At 46.6% G+C, this 27,769-nt stretch overlaps 2 protein-coding genes across 5 annotated transcripts in view; both read right to left on the bottom strand.

The window, feature by feature from the left end:
* Positions 1-19,649, bottom strand: part of LOC112219239 (protein piccolo) — a 49,034-nt gene extending 29,385 nt beyond the window's left edge. For all 4 annotated transcript variants that reach the window (XM_042301566.1, XM_042301568.1, XM_042301569.1 and 1 more), the window contains exons 1-6: positions 18,871-19,649; positions 8,505-15,696; positions 7,475-8,070; positions 6,294-7,325; positions 5,621-5,886; positions 73-859 (exon numbers count right to left, since the gene is read on the bottom strand). In XM_042301566.1, the coding sequence (XP_042157500.1) occupies positions 73-859; positions 5,621-5,886; positions 6,294-7,325; positions 7,475-8,070; positions 8,505-15,696; positions 18,871-19,593 (10,596 nt within the window). In that variant the 5' untranslated portion in view covers positions 19,594-19,649. The remainder of the gene's footprint in view (positions 1-72; positions 860-5,620; positions 5,887-6,293; positions 7,326-7,474; positions 8,071-8,504; positions 15,697-18,870) is intronic.
* LOC121840124 (protein piccolo-like) overlaps positions 19,635-27,769 on the bottom strand; it is a 41,661-nt gene continuing 33,526 nt past the window's right edge. The window contains exons 6-7 of the mRNA XM_042302017.1: positions 20,411-22,482; positions 19,635-19,653 (exon numbers count right to left, since the gene is read on the bottom strand). Of these exons, the coding sequence (XP_042157951.1) occupies positions 19,635-19,653; positions 20,411-22,482 (2,091 nt within the window). The remainder of the gene's footprint in view (positions 19,654-20,410; positions 22,483-27,769) is intronic.

Here is a 27,769-nt window from a genome sequence, read left to right as displayed (position 1 = left end):
ATAAAAAATAACAAAATCCTCCCTAATCTTAAACAGCAACGACCACCACTGCTTTAAATACATAACAGTTACCTCTGCAGTGCGCCTGGCTTCAGCGGCCCGGAGCAGCCTGTCAGCCTTGGACAGGTCCTTGTCAGTCAGGCTGAAACCTGACCCCAGCCCTGCAGAGCCTTTAGTCAGCTGCTCTATGTCCTCTATCAGAACATAGTTCCTGGCATTGTGGTGGTCGATGTCAGCGTAGAAGGATTCAGTAGATATATTAGACATGGGGCTGGAGGCCATTCTCCTCTCCTCCAGACCCATCCTCAGTTCCAGGCTGTTATACTTTCCCACCCCATACCCACCCTCGCTGGAGGAGGGTACAATGATGATGGGCTGGTTCCGGATCACCTCGTAGTTGGTGGTGTTCTTGGACTGGTAGCCTGAGGACTGGGTCTGCTGGAGGGAGTGGGAGGCCTGGGGGTAGGACAGGCTGGGTACAGAGGAGTAAACTGACTGACTTTGGTAGGGGTGCTGCTGGTAGAGGGCCTGTTGCTGGTACAGGGTCTGCTGGGGGTAGTGGCTGGTGGCATTGGTCTGGGGGACATACTGGGCATAGTGGGAGTAGGGACTGGTTAGAGTGGAGTACTGAGAGTCAGCCTCAGTCTGAGGGGGGATGAACTGGTCAAACTCTGACTGGGGAGCTGTCCTGGGTCTCTCCAGGCCATGATTGCTACCTCTGGTCTCCCTGATGTTGCTGACCTCACTGTCTGACATGTAGTCTCTCTCCTCAGCCACACCCTGCAGGTAGGCCCTCTCTCTTTTCTCCCTCTCCTGCAGCAGGGCATCCTTACGACGGTTGATGCCCATCTCAAGGTACCTGTAAAAAGGAGAAGATGGGATAGAATTTACAGTGGCTTGCGAAAGTATTCAACCCCCTTGGCATTTTTCCTATTTTGTTGCCTTACAACCTGGAATTAAAATAGATTTTTGGGGGGTTGTATCGTTTGATTTACACAACCAGCCAGCTACTATGAAGGTGCAATTTTTTTTATTGTGAACAAACAAGAAATAAGACAAAAAAACAGAACTTGCATGTGCATAAATATTCACCCCCCCCCCCAAAGGCAATACTTTGTAGAACCACCTTTTGCAGCAATTACAGCTGCAAGTCTCTTGGGGTATGTCGCCATAATCTTGGCACATCTAGCCACTGGGATTTCTGCCCTTTCTTCAAGGTAAAACTGCTCCAGCTCCTTCAAGTTGTATGGGTTCCGCTGGTAAACAGCAATCTTTCAGTCATACCACAGATTCTCAATTGGATTGAGGTCTGCACTTTGACTAGGCCATTCCAAGACATTTAAATGTTTCTTAAACCACTCGAGTGTTGCTTTAGCAGTATGTTCAGGGAAGTCAGGAACCAATACACGCAGTCAGTCAGGAAAGCTAAGGCCAGCTTCTTCAGGCAGAAGTTTGCATCCTGTAGCTCCAACTCCAAAAAGGTCTGGGACACTGTGAAGTCCATGGAGAACAAGAGCACCTCCTCCCAGCTGCCCACTGCACTGAGGCTAGGTAACACGGTCACCACCGATAAATCCATGATTATTGAAAACTTCAACAAGCATTTCTCAACAGCTGGCCATGCCTTCCGCCTGGCTACTCCAACCTCAGCCAACAGCTCCGCCCCCCCCCCGCAGCTACTCGCCCAAGCCTCTCCAGGTTCTCCTTTACCCAAATCCAGATAGCAGATGTTCTGAAAGAGCTGCAAAACCTGGACCCGTACAAATCAGCTGGGCTTGACAATCTGGACCCTCTATTTCTGAAACTATCCGCCGCCATTGTAGCAACCCCCATTACCAGCCTGTTCAACCTCTCTTTCATATCGTCTGAGATCCCCAAGGATTGGAAAGCTGCCGCAGTCATCCCCCTCTTCAAAGGGGGAGACACCCTGGACCCAAACTGTTACAGACCTATATCCATCCTGCCCTGCCTATCTAAGGTCTTCGAAAGCCAAGTCAACAAACAGATCACTGACCATCTCGAATCCCACCGTACCTTCTCCGCTGTGCAATCTGGTTTCCGAGCCGGTCACGGGTGCACCTCAGCCACGCTCAAGGTACTAAACGATATCATAACCGCCATCGATAAAAGACAGTACTGTGCAGCCGTCTTCATCGACCTTGCCAAGGCTTTCGACTCTGTCAATCACCATATTCTTATCGGCAGACTCAGTAGCCTCGGTTTTTCGGATGACTGCCTTGCCTGGTTCACCAATTACTTTGCAGACAGTGTTCAGTGTGTCAAATCGGAGGGCATGCTGTCCGGTCCTCTGGCAGTCTCTATGGGGGTGCCACAGGGTTCAATCCTCGGGCCGACTCTTTTCTCTGTATATATCAATGATGTTGCTCTTGCTGCGGGCGATTCCCTGATCCACCTCTACGCAGACGACACCATTCTATATACTTCCGGCCCGTCCTTGGACACTGTGCTATCTAACCTCCAAACGAGCTTCAATGCCATACAACACTCCTTCCGTGGCCTCCAACTGCTCTTAAACGCTAGTAAAACCAAATGCATGCTTTTCAACCGTTCGCTGCCTGCACCCGCACGCCTGACCAGCATCACCACCCTGGATGGTTCCGACCTTGAATATGTGGACATCTATAAGTACCTAGGTGTCTGGCTAGACTGTAAACTCTCCTTCCAGACTCATATCAAACATCTCCAATCGAAAATCAAATCAAGAATCGGCTTTCTATTCCGCAACAAAGCCTCCTTCACTCACGCCGCCAAACTTACCCTCGTAAAACTGACTATCCTACCAATCCTCGACTTCGGTGATGTCATCTACAAAATTGCTTCCAACACTCTACTCAGCAAACTGGATGCAGTTTATCACAGTGCCATCCGTTTTGTCACTAAAGCACCTTATACCACCCACCACTGCGACTTGTATGCTCTAGTCGGCTGGCCCTTGCTACATATTCGTCGCCAGACCCACTGGCTCCAGGTCATCTACAAGTCCATGCTAGGTAAAGCTCCGCCTTATGTCAGTTCACTGGTCACGATGGCAACACCCATCCGTAGCACGCGCTCCAGCAGGTGTATCTCACTGATCATCCCTAAAGCCAACACCTCATTTGGCTGCCTTTCGTTCCAGTTCTCTGCTGCCTGTGACTGGAACGAATTGCAAAAATCGCTAAAGTTGGAGACTTTTATCTCCCTCACCAACTTCAAACATCTGCTATCTGCTAGCAGTTAACCGATCGCTGCAGCTGTACATAGTCTATCGGTAAATAGCCCACCCATTTTTACCTACCTCATCCCCATACTGTTTTTATTTATTTACTTTTCTGCTCTTTTGCACACCAATATCTCTACCTGTACATGACCATCTGATCATTTATCACTCCAGTGTTATTAATCTGCAAAATTGTAATTATTCGCCTACCTCCTCATGCCTTTTGCACACAATGTATATAGACTCCCCTTTTTTTCCCCTACTGTGTTATTGACTTGTTAATGGTTTACTTCATGTGTAACTCTGTGTTGTCTGTTCACACTGCTATGCTTTATCTTGGCCAGGTCGCAGTTGCAAATGAGAAATTTGTTCTCAACTAGCCTACCTGGTTAAATAAAGGTGAAATAAAAAATAAATAAAAATACTTAGGGTCATTGTCCTGCTGGAAGGTGAACCTCTGTCCAGTCTCAAATCTCTGGAAGACAAACAGGTTTCCATCAACAATTTCCCTGTATTCAGTTCTAACCAGTTTCCCAGTCCCTACAGATGAAAAACATCCCCACAGCATGATGCTGTGATTGTGTTCTCGGGTGATGAAAGGTGTTGGATTTGCGCCAGACATAGCGTTTTCCTTGATGGTCTGTGAGTTTTGGTGGGTGGCCCTCTCTTGGCAGGTTTGTTGTGTTGCCATATTCTTTCCATATTTTAATAATGGATTTAATGGTGCTCCGAGGGATGTTCAAAGTTTCTGATATTTTTTTATAACCCAACCCCGATCTCTACTTCTCCACAACGTCGTCCCTGACCTGTTTGGAGAGCTCCTTGGTCTTCATGGTGCCGCTTGCTTGGTGGTGCCCCTTGCTTAGTGGTGTTGCAGACTCTGGGTCCTTTCGGAACAGGTGTATATATACTGAGATCATGTGACAGATCATGTGACACTTAAGTCCACCTGTGTGCAATCTATTTAACTAATTATGTGACTTCTGAAGGTCATTTGTTGCACCAGGTCTTATTTATGGGCTTCATAGCAAAGGGGATGAATACAAATGCACCACCTTTCCTTTTTTTTTTTTACAAATATTATTTTTTCACTTCACCAATTTGGACTATTTTGTGTATGTCCATTACATGAAATCCAAATAAAAATCCATTTAAATTACAGGTTGTAATGCAACAAAATAGGAAAAATACCAAGGGGGGATGAATACTTTTACAAGGCACTGTACATGGCCATGAAAAGATATTTGCCCCCTTTCAGATTCTCTATTTTCTCTATTTTCAACCAAAAGCTGATATTAGATAAAGAGAACCTAAATTTACAAATAACAAAAAAAAGTATACTTATAACTTTTAGTGTCAGCGTTTGTTGCTGGCATGTCATCCCTAAGTTTGTTTATCTTGCCAATGAAAAAGTAATTCAAGTAGGTCGCAATATTAGTGGGTTTTGTGATAAATGAGCCATCTGATTCAATGAGTGATGGAGTCGAGTTGGCTTTTTTCCCCAAAATGTAATTTAAGGTGCTCCAAAGCTTGCCATACCTTTTGCCTCATCCCTCTCAACCATACCAGTTTTCAATCCACGGGGATTTAACAGTTTTTACAGTCATTTTCTTAATCGGTGTGAGCTTATTAGTAACTGGAATCAGCAATTTTATAAATTGTCAAGTGCAGCGTCTGGTTGCTCCTGATTACACACCACAGAGCAGCAAATATTCTTTACATCATCAACATATGAATCACTACAAAACTTATTGTATGACCTCTTATACACTATATTAGGCCCAACCTTTGGAGGTTTGGTTTTCCTAGATATGGCTATTATATTGTGATCACTACATCCTATGGATTTGGATACTGCTTTAAAGCAAATATCTGCAGCGTTAGTAAAAATGTGATCAATACATGTTGATGATTTAATTCCTGTGCTGTTTGTAACTACCCTGGTAGGTTGACTGACAACCTGAACCAGGTTGCAGTCACTGGTTACAGTTAGTGCCACCTTCAGCTGCAATGACTCCAACCAGATGCTTCCTGTAGTTGTTGATCAGTCTCTCATATCGCTGTGGAGAAATTTTGTCCCACTCTTCCATGCAGTACTGTCTTAACTCAGCGACACTTGTGGGTTTTCAAGCATGAAGTGCTCGTTTCAAGTACTGCCATCACAACTGCTCAATTGGGACTTTGACTTCAAATGAGTTGCTTTTAAACCATTTTCATGTAGACTTGAATGTATGTTTTGGATCATAGTCTTGTTGCCTAACCCAGCTGTGCTTCAGCTTCAGTGATCACTTTATACACACCCTTGTGTTATACTTTTCTAAAGTATGCTATTGTATTGTAAATCAAAACTGGTTCATAAATGACTTGCCTCTTTCCCAAATGGTAAAATAAATAAATAACCTCAGCTTGGCATCAATCTCTTTCTCCTCCTCATCTAGCTCGGCCTGTTTCCTGCGGAGCTTGGATGACTCTCTCTCCACTAGATCCAGCTCCTTGTCAATGTCCTGCAGGATCTTGGCCCGGGCCATGGTGGTGTGACGGCCAAGCCTGCGGCGGGCTGAGTTGGTGCTGTAACCTGACGGGCCGGTCAGAGGGTCATCTTCAGGGGGTGGGTTGGGAAGGGTTCTCTTCACCTTCTTTCCAGTGCCTGACGAAGAACTCTGGCCCTAGGACAGACAGAGGAAACATCAATAAGACAATAGATAAGATAAGAGTACTTTAAGATGCAGTTCGGGATCTTAAGCAAAAAAATGTGTAACATATCATAAAATAAAATACGTTTTTATATAATAATCATGTTAATTGCAGGACGTAATAAATCATACGTAATGGATGACATAGAACACATTTGTATGACGTAGTACAGAAAAATCGAGGACCCGTTTTGGCTTGTGAGCAAAACTACTGGTTGAAATTATACAAAAGATCTGGAGCAACACTTTAACACTATTGCAAGGTTTTTACTTTCAACAAATATTTCAACAGCATGCAATCAATGTGTTTTACTATGCCTTTAGCATGGTCATATTTAACACTATTTTATATTCCCAGTATTCTTACTGCAATGACTTACAGAGTAGCTGTCTGAATAGTGGTAGCCTATCCTGTCCTCGGTGGTATGGCTGAGAGATTTTGGGTCAGACATAGACTTCTGCCCAGGCTTCAGCATCATAGGGCTGGAGGAAAACCTGGTCGCGTCAGTGGTCAGCATCTTTTGCCCCCCCTCCATGGCCTTACTGGAGGAGAGGGTGGACACAGTGGAGTAGAGCACCTTGGGGGACTTGGGGGTGATGTCTGCCGGTGAGGGGTGCCTCCGGTCTGCGTCTGTCTGACAGCTGAGACTGCCACCTCTCTGAGAGTTCTCTGGGGCTGAAATGTGTTTGATGATATCCACCTTAGTGTCCATCTGGATGCTGGGGTGTTTGATACTCCCGGAGTGGTCGGTCTGGACAGAGATCTCTGCAATAGTCTGAATGGCAATGCTGGAGACCTTAGAGCCACCGTGTTTCCCCTCACCACTGTGCTTACTGGAGCGGGAGCGCCGCCGCGACCTGGCTGGCATGTCCCACTCAACCTCCTGGTCCTCCTCATCATCAGTCTGAACACTGCTGTCTACACCCTTCCTGTAGTTCCTCTTCCTCCTCCCTACATACATCCTGTCTACTGAGTCCTCATCGTCTGTCTGGACCCCACTGTCCACTATCCTCTTCCCTACCACTCCTGTACCATACCCCTGGTCACCAGGCTGGTTAGACCCTGCTGGTTGTTTCCTACTGAGCTGCAGCTGGTCCTGACCTCCACCCTCTCTCTGACCCTCACTGGTTACATACTGCCCACCCTCTAGCTGGGTGACAGTGGATGAGGTGGTGGACTCATCCCTAACAGGCCAGTATTGGCCGTTATCCCCAACCCCTGTATACTGCTTCTCTAGCAGGTTGTCTGACCCTGTAGTACTGTACTGCTCATCTAGCTGGTGCTGTAGCTGCACCTGGAGTTGTTGGATCTGCTCTAACTGTTGCCTCTGCTGGTTGTAGGTCTCTTGCTGGGCTACAAGTTGCGCCTGGTGCTCCTCTTCCTGTTGCATTAACAGCTGCTGTTTCAGAGCCTGTAGAATAGAATAGATTAACATTATTGTCGATCACCTTACAGTAACTGATTACAAACATATTAAAAACAGTGAGCATGAACAGTGACCATGACACCCCGCACCATACATTAACACAGGAGACATATACCGTACACACACATTCATACCTGCAGCTCCTCCAGCTCCCTCTGCACCATGATCTGCTCCTGTTCACGGTAGCGCTGGATCTCCTGCCTCTCCCACTCCAGCTCCTCAGCCAGACACAGCTGCTTCAGCTTCTCCAGCTGCAGGAACTCCCTCTCCATCTGGTACTGGGTGATCTTGCTGTCATCCAGACCGGGGAACATGGGCGATGAAGCCAGGGCGTCCAGAGAGGCTGCGATGGCCTCCAGTGTCTGGTCAGAGTACAGGTCAGGGAAGCCAGTCATGATGTCAGCCAGAGCGCTGGGCAGCAGGTCCTTGGGCAGGCTAGTGTCCAGGCTGATGATCTGTTGGCCAGTGTCGCTGGTGGGAATAAAGCCATAGGGGTGTGGAGCTGGTGCTGGCTGCTCCTGGAGGGTTGTGGTAGGAGGTAGGGTGGTGCTGAAGATGGAACCTGGCTGAGTGGTGATGGGGTATGTAGAAGGAACAGGGGCTGCTATGGAGGAGTATACCATTCCGTCTGAGGATCTAAAGACACTATAAGCAGAGACCTGGGAATATGGAGCAGTGGATATCCCAGTGTAGGCCCCAGCAGCTTTACTGGTGTAGTCTAGAGCTTCACCTGTTATGATGGGTCCAGAAATGTAGGTTTAAGTCAATGATTATAGCATCATAACTTTCTGTACAAAAAGAGGCCATGCAGATTCGATTTGGGGAGATCATAACACGAAGCATGCAAGTATATTCAGTCTGTCCAGCTAGCATGATGCAAAGCCAAAATATTGTGGGAGAACACGCAGGCATACGCATGCATCTGTGTAAAAGAAAGAAAAGACAAAAGAAACAGGACATTTATTAAAATCAAGATCGTTTCACAAATCATGCAAAAGTACAGTAAATGCACATTTTTAATCACACTAGAAATGAACATAATGATAACTGATGTAAAACAATGCCCGGAGAAATAGGTTACCATTCAGAAATTAAATCCAAGCAGGTAAAAAGTTGAAAAGAACCCAAAACCTAGCAAACATGCTATATTTCTACCATACCAACCTGTGGACATATTAGCAGCAGTCAGGTCTATTGCACTGTCCGAGGCTCCGTTATAGTTATATCTGGTCTTTCCATCATAGAGGAACAGTCCTGCATCAGCCAGGTTGGTCTCAGACATGGCCTTGCCGCTCAGGCCCTTGATGCCATAAACCCCAGCATGATCATACTGGTAGTGGTCATCTCTGTAGCCGAAGCGGTTGTCAGGTTGGGTAATAACCGGCGGCTGGGTTCTACAGCTCCCTGTGAAGGGTAGCTTGTAGATGACATCACAGCACACATTCCTCCCAGCTGTCAGATCTATGGGTGTCCCATCATCCTCTATGACTGTGGTCACCACACCAGGGCTCTTGTCAGACAGAGCCGCCATGGCCCTGAGGGGTCTAGAGGTGGACAGATCCACAGCCCCTGCTGGCTCTGAGAGCATGTCCCCCACGTTGGTGATAGCGGGGGCCATGGTCACTGGAAGTCTGCTATTTACCATGGAGGCTCCATAAGACAGGTTGATTGGTGTCTCTGTGTCTGTGGCTAAAACTGTTTTGATGATTGGCGGAGAGTCCACCCGCCTGTACACTATCTGTGCCAGAGGCTGGAATGGTTTGTATGTGGTGAGAGGGAGAGGCATGGAGGCAACATAACCCTGCAGATCTAAAGGTATTTCTGCTGGCTCGCTGGTGTAGGACTCAATGGTGTCTGAACAGGTGACGATAGTGATGCTATCAGTGACAACAGACAGCGTGGTGGAAGGGGTGATCTCAGCACTCAAGTTCACTATCTCTGGCTGCACTGCTGTATGTCGGCCACTAGAGTCGCTACAGGTGGACTGGCGACTTGATTCCTGTGGGGTCAAGTCCATCCCTGAATCGGTCATCTTCACGCCAACCTTAATGGTGCGGAGGTCAATGGCATCACCGGAGTAGATCTTCCCGTTCTGTTTGGGAGAGGGCTGGACTTTAACCAAGTCTGGCTGGATGATGATGGCCACTCCATTGGATGCAGGAACCTGGGGCAGCCTCTCATGGACCAAAGACACCGTGGTTCTCTGAACCTCGGTCGTGACCACCTGAGTGACCAGGCTGGGCAGGCTCTCCGGGTGCTGGGCTGAGGTGGAGATAGATGAGGAGTACATGTGGCTCAGGCTGTTCACCACCTTCTCAGGCCCATGGATCTCCTGGCTCTCGATTGACTCATGGTGGAATTTCCTGGTGATGGTGACTGGAGCCACGGGGACGGTCTCGGGAATCTCCTGGATAGATGGAACTGACATTCTCCTGGTGTAGGCTTCAGTTGTAATGAATTCCAGGGGGGTCTCATGGGCTGATGAATAAATCAGCACTTCTGGTACTGCCTGTGGTGGTTGCACTGCTGATGGGATGGATCCTCTCCTGTATGGGACTTGGGCAGCATATGCCTCTACGTCTGGCTCTGCAGGCATCGTGATAACCTGGGCCATACTAAGGGGTTTCTGCATGGTTATAGACGCTCTTCTTGTAGTGGAAATAGCCTCGGTTGTAACCACCTGGATGGGTGTTTCATATTCTGATGGATAAGCCGTTACTTCAGCAACTGTGTATGGTTGTTGTGCTACAGAGTATATGGATGTCCTTCTAGTGGTAGTGGCCTCAGTTGTTCTAACTTCCGTAGGCATTTCATACTCTGAAGGCAACGTCATCACTTCGGCCACTGCTTGTGGTTGCGGTGCAGCTGATGGTATTGATGGTATCTCCTGCTGTAAGGGCATTGCTCCTACCTCTGCCATGGGTTTTGGCTGCTGCATTGGTGATGGTGTTGATGCAAGGCTATAGATGGCCTCAGTTGAAACCACTTCTATCAGTGATGGTGACTGATGCATGGTTGAGGGTGTAGCTTCTACATGGACTTGGCTGGCAATAGCTTCAGTAGGTATCTCCTGCTGTAAGGGCATTGCTGCTACCTCTGCCATGGTTTGTGGTTGCTCCATTGTTGATGGTATTGTCACTCTTCTAGAGATGGCCTCAGTTGAAACCACTTCTATCAGTGATGGTGACTGATGCATGGTTGAGGGTGTAGCTTCTACATGGACTTGGCTGGCAATAGCTTCAGTAGGCATCTCCTGCTGTAAGGGCATTGCTGCTACCTCTGCCATGGTTTGTGGTTGCTCCATTGTTGATGGTATTGTCACTCTTCTAGAGATGGCCTCAGTTGAAACCACTTCAATCAGTGATGGTGATTGATGCATGGTTGAGGGTGTAGCTTCTACATGGACTTGGCTGGCAATTGCTTCAGTAGGCATCTCCTGCTGTAAGGGCATTGCTGCTACCTCTGCCATGGTTTGTGGTTGCTCCATTGTTGATGGTATTGTCACTCTTCTAGAGATGGCCTCAGTTGAAACCACTTCAATCAGTGATGGTGATTGATGCATGGTTGAGGGTGTAGCTTCTACATGGACTTGGCTGGCAATTGCTTCAGTAGGTATCTCCCGCTGCAATGGCATTACCTCAGCCATGGTTTGTGGTTGCCACATTTCTGATGGTATTGATGCTCTTCTAGAGATGGCCTCAGTTGAAACCACCTCTGTCAGTGATGCTGACTGATGGATGGTTGGGGGCATAGCTTCTAAGGGCATTGCTAATAACTCTCCCATGGTTTGTGGTTGTTGCGTTTCTGATGGTATTGATGCTCTTCCAGGCATGGCCTCAGTTGAAACTACATCTGTAGGTATGACCTGCTCTGCTGGTAAAGCCATTACTTCAGCCACATATTGTGGCTGCTGAGGTACATCATGTATTGATGCCCTTCTACCAGAAGCTTGAGCTGCAGACACTTCTACAGGAACCTGTGGCTCTGATGGCATTGTCCTAACTTCAGACACTTTCTGTTGTGGCTGGGCTGTTGGAGGTATATACGGTTTCTTTATTGGAGCTCTGACACTGTATACCTGAATAGGCATCTCCGACCCTGCTGAAATGGTCACCACCTCAGCCACACCGTGTGCAGGCTGCATAGCTGATGGCATGGAAGGCTGCCTTGCTGTTGCAGTGACTCCCTCTAGGGGTGCTGCTACTTCGACTGGTACTATTGCTGCTGTTGGTGGTGGCAGCTGCCTCAATGAGGGAACTGACGCTCTCCTGACAGTGGCCTGGGCTGAGAAGGCCGTAATGGGTGGCTGTTGTTCTGAAGGTGTAGTCCTATACATTGGGCATGTCTGCATAGTGAAGGGGATGGATCCTCTCCTGATGGGGGCTTGGACAGTGATGCCCTCTGTGGGTGTGCCAGGCTCTGAGGGAAGCGTTATCACCACATACGTTTCCAGACAATTGGCATACCTCGGAGACAGAGGGGACCTGGGAGAGGCAGCACTCATCTTGGGCTCCACTGGGGTGGTCAGACTCAGATACAGTGCATTGGGAGGTTCTCTGGTCCTGGGCAGTGTTGTGGCTGTGAATGGCTGTGCTATGCTGGCGTTTGGTACCACTTCTCTGGTCCTGGGAAGAGTGTGGCTAGCGGTGGGAACCACTGGTGGTTTGATGCTTTCCCCTGGACGGTGGCTGAACACCAGCCCTGCAGGAATGGACACAGGCTTGGGAGGGATGGGAGGGGGTGCAGATGCCTTGTGTACTGTACTGGGGCCTGTGGTTGTTACAGTTCCCTGTGTCATTGTCACAGCAGTTGAGACTGATACTGTGGTTGGGACTGAAGGTGGGGTGGAAACAGAAGACTTTTTGGGATAAACCGTTGGCTTGGGTAAGGTGGCAGGAGGTGGTGGAGGAGTGGGAGGTGGTGGTGTATCTGCCACAGGTATACATGTGTCTGAGCTGGGTACAGCAGGAACAGAGGGAGCAGTAAGGAAAGGAGCAACACTCACAACCACAGGCCCTGCTGCCATCAGACTACTGCCTTTATCAACAGTAGAAGTGGTAGTTATTGCCACTGAGTATGCCAGGTCTTGGGTCGACTGGCTGAGCACCGACATGTTCTCCACATTAGGAACTATGATGACCACATGCCCCTGTCTGGTTGGGGTCATCATGACCTGAGGACCAGCTTCACCCTTTGGCCTGACCTGCTCCACCTGCGGCTGTATATCCACCATCACAGACTGTATGGGCTGGCTAGGCAGAACTGCTCCAATGGCTATAGCGGTGGTCATGGTCGGGGAGACATGTTGGACAGCCCTGATTGAGGTAGGCTCTGCTGAGGTCTGGGGCAGGGAGACTGACATAGAGCGAGGTGGAGGAGGAGGTGGGGCTTTTTTGGTGGAGGCTTGTCTCTGGATTCGGGGTGTCCCTGCAGCTGGGCCTACTACTGGGGCAGGACCAGCAGCCTGGACAGGGACTGACTGCACAACTGTAGCCTGGGCAGGAGCTGGGGCTGACACAGGTAGTGGGGCTTGGGGTGAAACTGGAGAGGTGATGGTAACCATGTCTGGCATTTGGACTACAACTGGAGCTGGAGCAGGAGTTGGAGCAGAGACTGGAGTTGGCACAGCACTGGGAGCAGCTGGGACTGGAGATTGTGCTTGAGAATGTACTGGGCTTGGTATTGGAGTTTGTGCTCTGACCTGCACAGAAGGTAGAACCTGAGCAGCCATCTGGGATGGAGATCTAACCAGGTCTGGTATTTGGACTGCATATGGATCAGGTATCTGTACCACCACTGAGGCAGGTGCTGAGACAGGGGTTGAGGCAGGGGCTGGGACTTGGGCTGGAGAAGCTGCAGCATCGGCTGTAGTTGTAGCTGGTGTTGGTGCTTGGATTGGATCTGTAACCAGATCTTGTATTGTGACCAAAACTGTGGTTGGAGAAACAGCCATAATGGGAGCGATAGAAGGAGGGGAGATATCAATAGGCGACTGAGCAGCAAAGGGACCTGCTGCTTTGGCCAAGTCTGGTGTCGGAGTAGACACTGCAGTAGAGTCGGAAGAGAGAGGACTTCGAGCTTGGAAAGAGGAGGAGGACGTAGCGTTGGAGGCTAGACTTGAGTCTGGAGTTGATGGTGAGGTGGGAGGTGATACAGGAGAGACCTGTGAAGGTGTGGTGGTCGTACTGGGGGCTAGAACTGTCTCAGGGGCAAAGACAGGAGCTGGAGTAGCTTTAGCTGGGGAAACCTCACACACCACAGTGATGGGTTCAATGTCAGCTACCTCTGTTGTTGGTGCATGCTCTGAAACTGAAGTGTACTCTAGCTCTTTTTTAGTCTCAGACTCATAACTAGGGGTAATATCAGAGGACACTCCCACTCCATACTCCTCTACTATACTATCGTCTGTCTCATCCTCTCCAGAGGAACACTGGGTGATCTTCAAGTCCGGTATGGGGAAAAGAGCCCTCCTCATAGTCATATCCTGAGGAACTGTTGGCTTGGCAACGTAGACCTCGGGCCGTTTAGGAGGTTCAGAGGGTCGTGGTGGAGCAGGACGTTTCTTCCTCTTAACGTAGGTAGAACCAGCATCTAACATAGGCTTCTCTCCCTCGGCCTCACCAACTTTGCAGCTCTCAGCTGCAGCAGAGGATGGTGCAGTAACATGTATCTCAGGATTAGGAGTGTTGATAGCTGACTGAACCTTCTGAAACTCCTGCTCTATCAACATCAGTTCCTTCTTCTTCAGCATCATCTCCTCATACACCTCTTCAGGAGACCTCAAACCTTTCTTCCCTGGCTCTTTAGCGGGGTCTTTACTGGGCTGCTCCGGTGGGGCTGAAGTACGTTTAGCTTCAGGCTCCTCCACTAGGGATTCGTAGAGGTAGTCCTCTATGGCCATGCCTTCGTAAAGTAGCTCTATCTCAGGGAATGGCTCTGTCTCTCCTTTAGGAGATCTAGCTATCTGAAGCATCTCCTCATATTCATCCTCTGCACTCTTTAGTGGCTTTGCAGTACTGAACTTCTGTCCTTCAGGGACAACTATCCTGGTCTCTGTGTGAAAGGCGTCTGAATCAGACTCCATGCTAGGAAAATAGTCAGAGACTGATGTCCTGTGAAGCGCTTCCATCTCCCTAGCCTGCCTTGCCTCCTCAGTGGGAGAAGCGTCTTCAATGGAAGACAGGTTACAGGGTGAGGTTAGAGGGAGATTCCTTCTCCTCTGAGCTCGGAGATCATCTTTATCCCTTTTGGACTTCTTGGAGATCCTCTTCCCCTGCTGCTGGTCCGAATCCTTCGGTTTCTCCTGCTCCCTGGGATGATCCTCCTCCTCCCTGAGCTCCTCCTCCTCTGACGAGTCCTCGATGGTGGGGAATGGCTGGCCGGTATGCCTGTGCTTGGCCTTGCGGGGCTGTTTCCCCTCCCCACTCCTCTTGTGGCTGGGGCTGCTGTCGCTGTCCTCCTCCAGAGAAGAGGCTGAGGTGGGGGAGGTTCCAGGGGTGAAGCTGGACACTTGGACGCTGGATGACCCCTCACCTTTGGACCTGTCCTCCAGAGAATCTGTGATGCTCTCCACCTCTGAATCCCCATCGTCCATGCTCTTTGTTCTCTGTGGCGTCATGGGCATGGCTTTCTTATACACAGTGATTTGCTCATGGAGTTCAGCACTCTCTACAATAGATTTAGGCTCAGACCCTGGGAGAGAATGTATCCTGGCTGGGCTGTCTTCATCATCTATACTGCCTTTTTTTAACAGAGGCTTGGATTTACATGATGTGCTATCCACCACAGCATCCATTGTCTCCTCCACTCTGACCTCTTTCTCTTCTTTTTCCTCCTCCTCTGAGAGAGACATCTCCTCTCCCATCATCCCCATGATCTGCCTGCGTATTAACTCCTCCTCATTCACGAATGAGTCTGGGCTGTCTGGAGGGCTGTCTGTAGGGCTGTCATTTTTGTAGTCCTCGCTGCTGGATGAGGCTGCCGTGCTGACTGCTATCGCACTTAACCTCCGTCTCTGGAGCTTGGGCGAGGGAGAGGGTTCGCTCCCACTGCTCTCCTCCATCGGCACATAACTCAGAAGCCTCTTTGCCCCATTCCCCTCCTCCTTGGCAGGCATGGCTGTGTCAGGGGTTGTGTCCATGATAGGGACATCTCTGACTGTCTGCAACTCATCCAGCTCCCCCTCGGAGGTGTAGGAGCCCTGTGAGATGGGAAATATGTCTGGTCCATCCTGGGACTTGTCACTATAGTCCTCAGGCTTGATGTCAGCCTCAAATGAACTGGCTGGGCTGGATGGTACCTCAGCTACTACCTGGTCTGCTAGGAGGGAGGCTGCAGTTGGCTCTTTCTCCTTCACCTGAAAATAAAAAAGCATCAGATGAAAATGTGCTTGTCCTATGCATAGATAAATCAAAACATACACTACCGGTCAAAAGCTTTAGAACACCTACTAATTCAAGGGTTTTTCTTTATTTTGACTATTTTCTACATTGTAGAATAATAGTGAAGATATAAAAACTATGAAATAACACATATGGAATCATGTAGTAACCAAATAAGTGTTAAACCAATCAAAATATATTTTACATTTGAGATTCTTCAAATAGCCACTCTTTGCCTTGACGACAGCTTGCAGTCTTGAAGGAGTTCCCACATATGCTGAGCACTTGTTGGCTGCTTTTCCTTCACTCTGTGGTCCAACTCATCCCAAAACATCTCAATTTGGAAAAGGTTGACACTGTGGAGGCCAGGTCATATGATGCAGGACTCCATAACTATCCTTCTTGGAAAATAGCCCTTTCACAGCCTGGAGGTATGTTGGGTCATTTTCCTGTTGAAAAACAAATGATAGTCCCACTAGGATGGCGTATCGCTGCAGAATGCTGTAGTAGCCATGCTGGTTAGGCGTGCCTTGAATTCTAAATAAATCACAGACACTGTCATCAGCAAAGCACCCCACATCATAACCTCTCCTCCTCCATACTTTACGGTGGGAAATCACATGCGGAGATCATCCGTTCACCCTCACCATGTTTCGCAAAGACACGCCGGTTGGAACCAAAAATCTCTAATTTGGACTCATCAGACCAAAGGACAAATTTCCACTGGTCTAATGTCCACTGCCCATGTTCCTTGGACCAAGCAAGTCTCTTCTTCTTATTGGTGTCCGTTAGTAGTGTTTTCCTTGCAGCAATTCGAACACGAACGCCTGATTCACACAGTCTCCTCTGAACTGTTGATGTTGAGATGTGTCTGTTACCTGAACTTTGTGAAGCATTAATTTGGGCTTCAACTTCTGAGGCTGGTAACTCTGATGAACTTATCCTCTGCAGACCCTCTGGGTCTTCCATTCCTGTGGCGGTCATCATGAGAGCCAGTTTCATCATAGCGCGTGATGGTTTTTGCAACTGCACTTGAAGAAACTTTCAAAGTTCTTGAAATGTTTCCACATCGACTGACCTTCATGTCTTAAAGTAATGATGATGTTTCTCTTTGCTTACTTGAGCTGTTCTTGCCATATGGACTTGGTATTTTACCAAATAGGGATATTTTATGTATCCCCCCCCACAACACAACTGACTGGCTCAAACACAATAAGAAGGAAAGAAATTCCACAAATTAACTTTTAAGAAGGCACACCTGTTAATTGAAATGCATTCCAGGTGACAACCTCATGAAGCTGGATGAGAGAATGCCAAGTATGCAAAGCTGACAAGGCAAAGGGTGGCTATTTGAAGAATCTCAAATATAAAGTATATTTGTTTTGGTTATTACATGATTCCATATGTGTTATTTCATAGTTTTGATGTCTTCACTAATATTCTACAATAGAGAAAATAGTACAAATAAAGAAAAACCCTTGAATGAGTAGGTGTTCTAAAACTTTTGACCGGTAGTGTATGTCTTATACGGTGCATTCGGAAAGTATTAATTAAATAGTTGTTTTCCCTCATCAATCTACACACAATACCCCATAATTTAAATAGTTGTTTTCCCTCATCAATCTACACACAATACCCCATAATTTCAAAGCAAAAAAAAAACATTTTATAAACCGAAAAATCACATTTACATAAGTATTCAGACGCTTTACTCAGTACTTTGTTAAAGCACCTTTGGCAGTGATTACAACCTAAAGTATTTTTTGATATGACCATACAACCTTGGCACATCTGCATTTGGGGAGTTTCTCCCATTCTTCTCTGCAGATCATCTCAAGATCTGCCAGGTTGGATGAGGGGCGCCGCTGCAGTTATTTTCAGGTCTCTCCAGAGATGTTTGATCGGGTTCAAGTCCGGGCTCTGGCTGGGCTACTCAAGGACATTCAGAGACTTGTCCCGAAGCCATTCCTGTGTTGTCTTGGCTGTGTACTAGGGTTGATGTCCTGTTGAAAATGTGAACCTTTGCTCCAGTCTGAGGTCCTGAGCACTCTGGAGCAGGTTTTCATCAAGGAACTCTCTGTACTTTGCGCCATTCATCCTGACTAGTCTCCCAGTCCCTGCCGCTGAAAAACCTCACCGCAGCATGATGCTGCTACTGCCTTCACTGTAGGTATGGTGCCAGGTTTCCTCCAGATGTTACATTTGGCATTCAGGCTAAAGAGTTCAATCTTGCCATTTGGCAAACTCCAAGCAGGCTGTCATGTGCTTTTAACTGAGGAGTGGCTTCCGTCTGGCCTCTCTACCATAAAGGCCTGATTGGAGGAGTGCTGCAAAGATAGTTGTCCCACAGAGGAACTCTGGTGCTCTGTCAGAGTGACCATCGGGTTCTTGGTCACCTCCCTGACAAAGGCTCTTCTCCCCCGATTGCTCAGTTTTTCCGGGCGGCCAGTCAAAGGAAGAGTCTTGGTGGTTCCAAACTTCTTCCATTTAAGAATGATGGAGGCCACTGTGTTCTTGGGAACCATCAATGCTGCAGAACTTTTGGTACCCTTCCACAGATCTGTGCCTCGACATAATCCTGTGTCAGAGCTCTACGGACAATTCCTTCAACCTCGTGACTTAGTTTTTGCTCTGACATGCACTGTCAACTGTGGGAACATATTTTGACAGGTGTGTGCCTTTCCAAATCATGTCCAATCAAATGAATTTACCACAGGTGGACTCCAATCAAGTTGTAGTAACAACTCAAGGATGATCAATGGAAACAGGATGCACCTGAGCTCAATTTCGAGTCTCATAGCAAAGGGTATGAATAGTTATGTAAATAAGGTATTTCTGTATTTTAATTTTAATACATTTCTCAACATTTCTAAAAACCTATTTTTCGCATTGTCATTATGGGGTATTGTGTGTAGATTGATGAGGAAAATATTGCAATTAATCAATTTTAGAAAAGGCTGTAACGTAACAAAATGTGGAAAAGGGGAGGTCTGAAACTTTCCGAATGCACTGTTTATGGCTGGAGCAAATTATATGTGTGTGAACAGTTAATAACTATGGCAGAGATCTATAGTAGTATGGGATCACAATCTTGAATAGGAATTATGATAACAACAATAAATTGATTCATATGTTAAACAAAAAGTTACCTTCACCGTCTCCTTCTCAGTGAGTATCTGCTGAGGTTCAGGAAGGACATCATCCACCTTTTCAACCAATGGAGAGGCCACTTCCTTGATAGTATCAGTTTGGACTGGTTGTGGAGCAACATAAAGTGGTTCCTGTTGTTTCGGTTGCTTCTCAACCTTCTCCTCTGCTAGTTTAGGTAGCTCTGTTGGTTGAGCCTCAGCCTCTGGCTTCTCCTCCACAGTGGCTGGAGTGACAGCAACAGCAGTAGCCACTGTGGTGGATAGAGGAGCAGGAGGACTCATGGCCTCAGTCACTAGGACAGAGGCAACTGAAGCAGCTACTGCTGGAGCATCATTTTTAGGTGGTTCAGATTTAGGTGGTACAGGTTTAGGCAGCAAAGCCTTAGGAAACTCTGCCACAGAAGGCTCCATTTTTGGTGCCTCTGTCTCCGCCTTACGGACTTCCGTCTCAGGAGCCTCAGCCTTGGCGACAGTCATGGGAGCTTCAGCCTTGGGGACTTCCATCTTTGGTTCTATTTGTGCAAAGCCAGGTATTGGTGTAGGCGGAGTGGGCACTGAGGTGAGAGGCACAGCCTGGGATGGGGGCTGTGTTTTAGAGAAAGGCTGGGCCTTGCTGCTTACTGCTGCTGGAGGCTGGGGCTCTGTCTTGGTGGTTGTGACTACAGGGAGTGGTGTGGGCTGGGCCTGGGTCTTGATGGGTTGGGACTGGGCCATCTTTCCCATGTCTCCCAGTTGTCCAGAGAGAGCCCTCTGGGTCTGGCAGTTCAGACACAACCATTCCTTCTGTCAACACAGAGAACAACACACAGTGGTTAGTGGTCAGTTCAGACACAGTTATTACTTCTGTCATGGAGGGGACAACACACAGGTGGTTAGTGCTTAGTACAGACCATGTTGGTGTCATTCCAAGCCAATGCCTGGCTCTATTCCAATAGGGGTTCCAAATACAATGGAAGAGAAATCATTCACCCTTCATAACACACATTTTTCAGCTGCGTTCATCAGCGGTACAAAAGCAGCAACATGTGTTATGTTACACCACACTCAGGGGAACTGTGAAGTGTACTGTAGTGGAATGTTACCACCTATCTTAATTTAACTCCTGAAGCCATGTGTGGATAACAATGATGGACAATGTACACTGGTACAGTCAGTGCAGTGCATTACGCAGTTACAAACACTAGAAGTCATAGTGAACCCTAACACCACCCTACGGTAGTTTAATGTATTCTACCAGTGTTTAATATATTCTACATCAGTTCAAATTACACCACATGAACTAATCTGCTTTTAGAATTCCTAAGCCTCGAGCAAAGAAAACCTCCTTAACACCGTTAGTCTGAAGCGTAACAAGTGCTTGTCAGGTAGCATATAAAAATAGCTTACCTTTCCAGAAAACAAATCACATCTTATGCTATTTACATTAAATGTCTCTCCACAGCAGCATGATCTTTTTGCACCATTTATTTTGGGTCGGTTGAGGAAAAAACATTTGCAGTGAACTGGTAGAGCAGACAGGAGAACAGCACTGCGACTGTACCTCTGCAGAGAGGGTGTGGGGATGTGACACTCGGGTAGAGCAGACAGGAGAACAGCACTGCGACTGTACCTCTGCAGAGACGGTGTGGGGATGTGACACTCGGGTAGAGCAGACAGGAGAACAGCACTGCGACTGTACCTCTGCAGAGACGGTGTGGGGATGTGACACTCGGGTAGAGCAGACAGGAGAACAGCACTGCGACTGTACCTCTGCAGAGACGGTGTGGGGATGTGACACTCGGGTAGAGCAGACAGGAGAACAGCACTGCGACTGTACCTCTGCAGAGACGGTGTGGGGATGTGACACTCGGGTAGAGCAGACAGGAGAACAGCACTGCGACTGTACCTCTGCAGAGACGGTGTGGGGATGTGACACTCGGGTAGAGCAGACAGGAGAACAGCACTGCGACTGTACCTCTGCAGAGACGGTGTGGGGATGTGACACTTGGGTAGAGCAGACAGGAGAACAGCACTGCGACTGTACCTCTGCAGAGACGGTGTGGGGATGTGACACTCGGGTAGAGCAGACAGGAGAACAGCACTGCGACTGTACCTCTGCAGAGACGGTGTGGGGATGTGACACTCGGGTAGAGCAGACAGGAGAACAGCACTGCGACTGTACCTCTGCAGAGACGGTGTGGGGATGTGACACTCGGGTAGAGCAGACAGGAGAACAGCACTGCGACTGTACCTCTGCAGAGACGGTGTGGGGATGTGACACTCGGGTAGAGCAGACAGGAGAACAGCACTGCGACTGTACCTCTGCAGAGACGGTGTGGGGATGTGACACTCGGGTAGAGCAGACAGGAGAACAGCACTGCGACTGTACCTCTGCAGAGACGGTGTGGGGATGTGACACTCGGGTAGAGCAGACAGGAGAACAGCACTGCGACTGTACCTCTGCAGAGACGGTGTGGGGATGTGACACTCGGGTAGAGCAGACAGGAGAACAGCACTGCGACTGTACCTCTGCAGAGACGGTGTGGGGATGTGACACTCGGGTAGAGCAGACAGGAGAACAGCACTGCGACTGTACCTCTGCAGAGACGGTGTGGGGATGTGACACTCGGGTAGAGCAGACAGGAGAACAGCACTGCGACTGTACCTCTGCAGAGACGGTGTGGGGATGTGACACTCGGGTAGAGCAGACAGGAGAACAGCACTGCGACTGTACCTCTGCAGAGACGGTGTGGGGATGTGACACTCGGGTAGAGCAGACAGGAGAACAGCACTGCGACTGTACCTCTGCAGAGACGGTGTGGGGATGTGACACTCGGGTAGAGCAGACAGGAGAACAGCACTGCGACTGTACCTCTGCAGAGACGGTGTGGGGATGTGACACTCGGGTAGAGCAGACAGGAGAACAGCACTGCGACTGTACCTCTGCAGAGACGGTGTGGGGATGTGACACTCGGGTAGAGCAGACAGGAGAACAGCACTGCGACTGTACCTCTGCAGAGACGGTGTTGGGATGTGACACTCGGGTAGAGCAGACAGGAGGACAGCACTGCGACTGTACCTCTGCAGAGACGGTGTGGGGATGTGACACTCGGGTAGAGCAGATAGGAGAACAGCACTGCGACTGTACCTCTGCAGAGACGGTGTGGGGATGTGACACTCGGGTAGAGCAGACAGGAGAACAGCACTGCGACTGTACCTCTGCAGAGACGGTGTGGGGATGTGACACTCGGGTAGAGCAGACAGGAGAACAGCACTGCGACTGTACCTCTGCAGAGACGGTGTGGGGATGTGACACTCGGGTAGAGCAGACAGGAGAACAGCACTGCGACTGTACCTCTGCAGAGACGGTGTTGGGATGTGACACTCGGGTAGAGCAGACAGGAGGACAGCACTGCGACTGTACCTCTGCAGAGACGGTGTGGGGATGTGACACTCGGGTAGAGCAGATAGGAGAACAGCACTGCGACTGTACCTCTGCAGAGACGGTGTTGGGATGTGACACTCGGGTAGAGCAGACAGGAGGACAGCACTGCGACTGTACCTCTGCAGAGACGGTGTGGGGATGTGACACTCGGGTAGAGCAGACAGGAGAACAGCACTGCGACTGTACCTCTGCAGAGACGGTGTGGGGATGTGACACTCGGGTAGAGCAGGAGATGCTGGAGCAAAATGCATCCCCTTTATTAACCACCTCTCACTTTCAATCACCATGTGTGTAGGGCTGTGATGTTCTTGACATTTGTGAGATAGTCATTGGTCAGCCAAATGACCGTAGCCACCGTAATAACAGTTCGAATAGAAAAATAAATAAATATATATTTGTTTGTTGGTTTGAAAAAATGTAGTGGTTATTTGCAGGGACAGGGGCATTGCCTAGGAAACCAAAGACTTGTTTGTTACAACACCTTGATTGTTCCAGCAAGGCGCTGGACGTTTCATCACGTTGTAGAGTCTATGTTCCAGCAGAAATGGACTCAACTTCCCCAAACCCTCCTTTGCCCTCAGACAAAGCTAAATTGATCAGGGCATGGACTCTACAAAGTGTCGAAAGCATTCCACCGGGATGCTGGCCCATGTTGACTCCAATGCTGCCCACAGTTGTGTCAAGATGGCTGGATGTCCTTTGGGTGGTGGACCATACTTGATACACATAGGAAACTGTTGAGAGTGAAAAACCCAGCAGTTACAGTTCTTGGCACAAACTGGTACGCCTGGCACCTCCTACCATACTCCGTTCAAAGGCACATCAATCTTTTGTCCCTATTCACCCTCTGAATGGCACACATACACATTTTTACATTTACCTTTTAGTCATTTAGCAGACACTCTAATCCAGAGCGATTTACAGTAGTGAGAGCATACTTTTTCATACTTTTGTGTTCTACGCAAAATATTAAAATGTTCTACTTAAATACTTAAACATTTTGTCTTACACATTCACCCTCTGAATGGCACACATACACAATCCATGTCTCAATTGTCTCAAGGCTTAAAAATCATTCTTTAACCTGTCTCCTCCCCTTCATCTACACTGATTGAAGTGGACTTAACAAGTGACATCAATAAGGGATCGTAGTTTTCACCTGGATTCACATGGTCAGTCTATGTCATGGAAAGAGCAGGTCTTCTTAATGTTTTGTATACTGTATATATATTTTTTTAACAGTTATGACGGTTATTTTATTTTCATGACGGTCTTCATCAATATCCATCGTTTACACAGTTATCCGGTAATTGTTCCAGCCCTACATGTGTGTGAGATTTGGGGAAATTCCATAGGCATGCACAGATAACCCACGTGCACTGCACACTGCGCACACACACAACTTATAGGATACATAGAAACACATGTTGAAATGTTCACATTAGTGCACATATTCAAAGATGTGCAGAGTGTCTTCAAAAAGTGTCTTCAAAAAGTCTTCACACCCCTTGACTTGCTCCACATAGTGTTGTGTTACAGCCTGAATTTAAAATGGATTCAATTGAGATGTTTTGTCACTGCACTACACACAATACTCCAAAATGTCAAAGTGTAATTATGATTATTTTATTTTTCATACAAATTAATGAAACATTAAAAGCTGAAATAATAAGTATTCAACCTCTCTGTTATGGCCAGCCTAAACAAGTTCAGTAGTAAAAATGTGCTTAACAAGTCACATAATAAGTTGCATGGACTCACTCTGCGTGCAATAATAGTGTTTAACATGATTTTGAATGACTACCTCATCTCTGTATCCCACACATACAATTACCTACAAGGTCACTCAGTTGAGCAGTGAATTTCAAACACAGATTCAACCACAAAGACCAGGGAGGTTTTCCAATGCTTTGGAAAGAAGGGCACCTATTGGTAGATGGGTAAAAAAAGAAGCAGACATTGAATACCCCTTTGAGCATGGTGAAGTTATTAATTACACTTTGGATGGTGTATCAATATACCCAGTCGCTACAAAGATACAGGCATCCTTCCGGAGAGGAAGGACATCGCTCAGGGATTTCACCATGAGGCCAATAGTGACAAAACAATTACAGAGTTTAATGGCTGGGATAGGACAAAACTGAGGATGGATGGAGTTACTCCACAATACTAACCTAATTGACAGAGTGAAAAGAATGAAGCTGGTACAGAATAAAAATATTCTAATAAAATCATCATGTTTGCATCAAGGCACTAAAGTAAAACCGCAAAAAGTATGCAAAGCAATTAACTTTTTGCTCTGAATTAGAGGTCGACCGAATAATCGGCATGGCATGCCCGATTAATTAGGGCTGATTTCAAGTTTTCAGAATAATTGGTAATTGGCCTTTTTGGATGCCAATTATGGCCGATTATATTGCAATCCGTGAGGAGACTGTGTGGCAGGCTGACCAACTGTTACGCAAGTACAGCAAGGAGCCAAGGTAAGGTGCTAGCTAGCATTAAACGTATCTTGTAAAAAACAATCAATCTTCACATAATCACTAGTTAACTACACATGGTTGATGATATTACTAGGTTAACTAGCTTGTCCTGCGTTGCATATAATCAATTAATCTATCATCAAATCACAGCCTATTTCAACTTCGCCAAACGGGTGATTTTAACAAAAGCGCATTGCCGAAAAAAGCACAATTGTTGCACAAATGTACCTAACCATAAACATCAATGCCTTTCTTAAAGTCAATACACAGAAGTATATATTTTTAAACCTGCATATTTAGTTAAAATAAATTAATGTTAGCAGGAAATATTAACTAGGGAAATTGTGCCACTTCTCTTGCGTTCCGTGCAAGCAGAGTCAGGGTATATGCAACAGTTTGGGCCGCCTGGCTCGTTGCAAACTGTGAAATAATTTGCAGAATTTTACATAATTATGACATAACAATGAAGGGTGTGCAATGCAACAGCAATATTTAGACATAGGGTTGCCACCTGTTCGATAAAATACGGAACGGTTCTGTATTTCACTGAAAGAATAAACATCGTGTTTTCGAAATTATAGTTTCTGGATTTGACCATATTAATGACCAAAGGCTCGTATTTCTGTGTTTATTATATTATAATTAAATCTATGATTTGATACTTAATAGAACAGTCTGACTGAGTGGTGGTAGGCAGCAACAGGCTCGTAAGCATTCATTCAAACAGCACTTTACTGCGTTTTCCAGCAGCTCTTAGCAATGCTTGAAGCACAGCTCTGTTTATGACTTTAAGCCTATCAACTCCCAACATTAGACTGGCAATACTAAAGAGCCTATAACAACATCCAATAGTCAAAGGTATATGAAATACAAATGGTATAGAGAGAAATAGTTGACGAGTCATAATTCCTATAATAACTACAACCTAAAACTTTTTAACTGGGAATATTGAAGAAATGGGATATTGAACAACCAGCTTTCATATGTTCTCATGTTCTGAGCAAGGAACTTAAACGTTAGCTTATTTAAACCAAATTGAACATGTTTCATTATTTATTTGAGACTGAATAGATTTTATTTATGTATTATATTAAGTTAAAATAAAAGTGTTCATTGTTCATTCAGTATTGTTGTAATTGTCATTATTACAAATATATATATATATATATAAAAATCGGCCGATTAATCAGTATGAGCTATTTTTGGTCCTCCAATAATTGGTGTAGGTATCAGCGTTGAAAAATCATAGTCGGTCGACCTCTATTCTGAATACATAGTGTTATGTTTGGGGCAAATTCAATACAACACATTACTGAGTACCACTCTTCATATTTTCAAGCATAGTGGTGGCTGCATCATGTTATTGGTATGCTTGTAATCATAAGGACTGGGGAGTTTTTCAAGATAAAAAAAAACAGAATGGAGCTAAGCACAAGCAAAATCCTAGAGGAAACCCTGGTTCAGACTGCTTTCCACCAGACACTGGGTGATGAACTCACCTTTTAGCAGGGAAATGACCTAAAACACAAGTTCAAATCTACACTGGAGTTGCTTACCAAGAAGACAGTGAATGTTCTTGAGTGGCCGAGTTACAGTTTTTACTTAAATCTATTTGAAAATCTATGGCAAGACTTGAAAATGGTTCTCCAGCTATGATCAACAACCAATGAAGAATTTTTAAAAGAATAATGGACAAATATTGTACAATCCAGGTGTGCAAAGCTCTTAGAGACTTACCCAGAAAGACTTACAGCTGTAATAGCTGCCAAAGATGATTCTAACATGTATTGACTCAGGGGTGTGAATACTTATGTAAATGTAATTTCTGTATTGTTTTTCAATGAATTTGCAAACATTTCTAAAAGACATTGATTGTAATTATGAGGTTTTGCATGTAAATGGGTGAGAAAAATATTACATTTAATCCATATATATTGCATGTTCAAGAAAGTCAATGGTGAGACCACACACACACACACACACACACACACACACACACACACACACACACAAAAACACTCTTTCTCAAGGGGATTAGTGCTGGTTCCAGAGACTAGTGATTAATAGTATTGCATGGGAACGTCACGTGCTGACAGGAGATTTATTGAGTGATGTAACACACCCTCTGTCATGGCCAGGCATAGGCCTGTAGTCCACACCACATCCAGCTATGCCAGGGATCCCCTGTGTGTTCCCAGAAACAAACTCAAAATACCTCTACTTCCACACCCTTGCTGAGTGTGAGCATCTGGGGTCAGGGCCCAGGGTTCAGAACTAACAAAAGCCTTTGCAACATGAGTTGTTCAACCAACTGGGTGCCTTTTGAATATTGTTGTCAATAAAACCTTTTGATTTTGCCTAATTTTAACTTTCTGTCACAAAGAGCACATGTTCAACTTCATAAAATACATGTTTCCCATCCCAAAAGTTTTTTTTTTTAAAGAGCCTATTAAAGAGCAACTGACCCTAAAAACCAACGTCTCCTTTTAAAAAACGGCCTATGTGGCATCAAGATGAGTCAGAAACATTTATTCTAGTGTCAAAATGGACTATAAAGCGTAAATATGATCATGTTGGTCATAAAGTCATTCTCGTCCAAAACATAGTTTTGTAAGTGAGTTCACCATGACTTACTTAAGGGTTGCGTATAAATTACTTACGTGCCCACTTCTGCCAATGATGCCCAATTGCCCAATTGTCCGCCCCCAGCTTCCATGTGGATATTGCCATGCCAATAGGCAAACAACTCAGAAGGAACAAATGGTGATTAATAATAAGACAGTACATCACAAGTGTTGAGTAATATCATGCTTTCAATACATGTGCCACTCATCAACTCTTCAGCATTTTGGCTGACTGAATTGGGAGATATCTTGCACTCAGCATTCAAATTCAACAAGATTATACAATGTATTACTTTTTAATCGCCTGTTGTCAATATTTTTAATCAATTGGTAATATCAATAGGGGGGAGGGTTACCCTGTGTATTCT

This window comes from Oncorhynchus tshawytscha, linkage group LG19, assembly GCF_018296145.1.
Source record: "Oncorhynchus tshawytscha isolate Ot180627B linkage group LG19, Otsh_v2.0, whole genome shotgun sequence".
In the NCBI taxonomy this organism is placed as follows: Eukaryota; Metazoa; Chordata; class Actinopteri; order Salmoniformes; family Salmonidae; genus Oncorhynchus; species Oncorhynchus tshawytscha.
The sequence above is the reverse complement of the archived record's forward strand: the minus strand, read 5'-3'. Positions and strand labels throughout refer to the sequence as shown.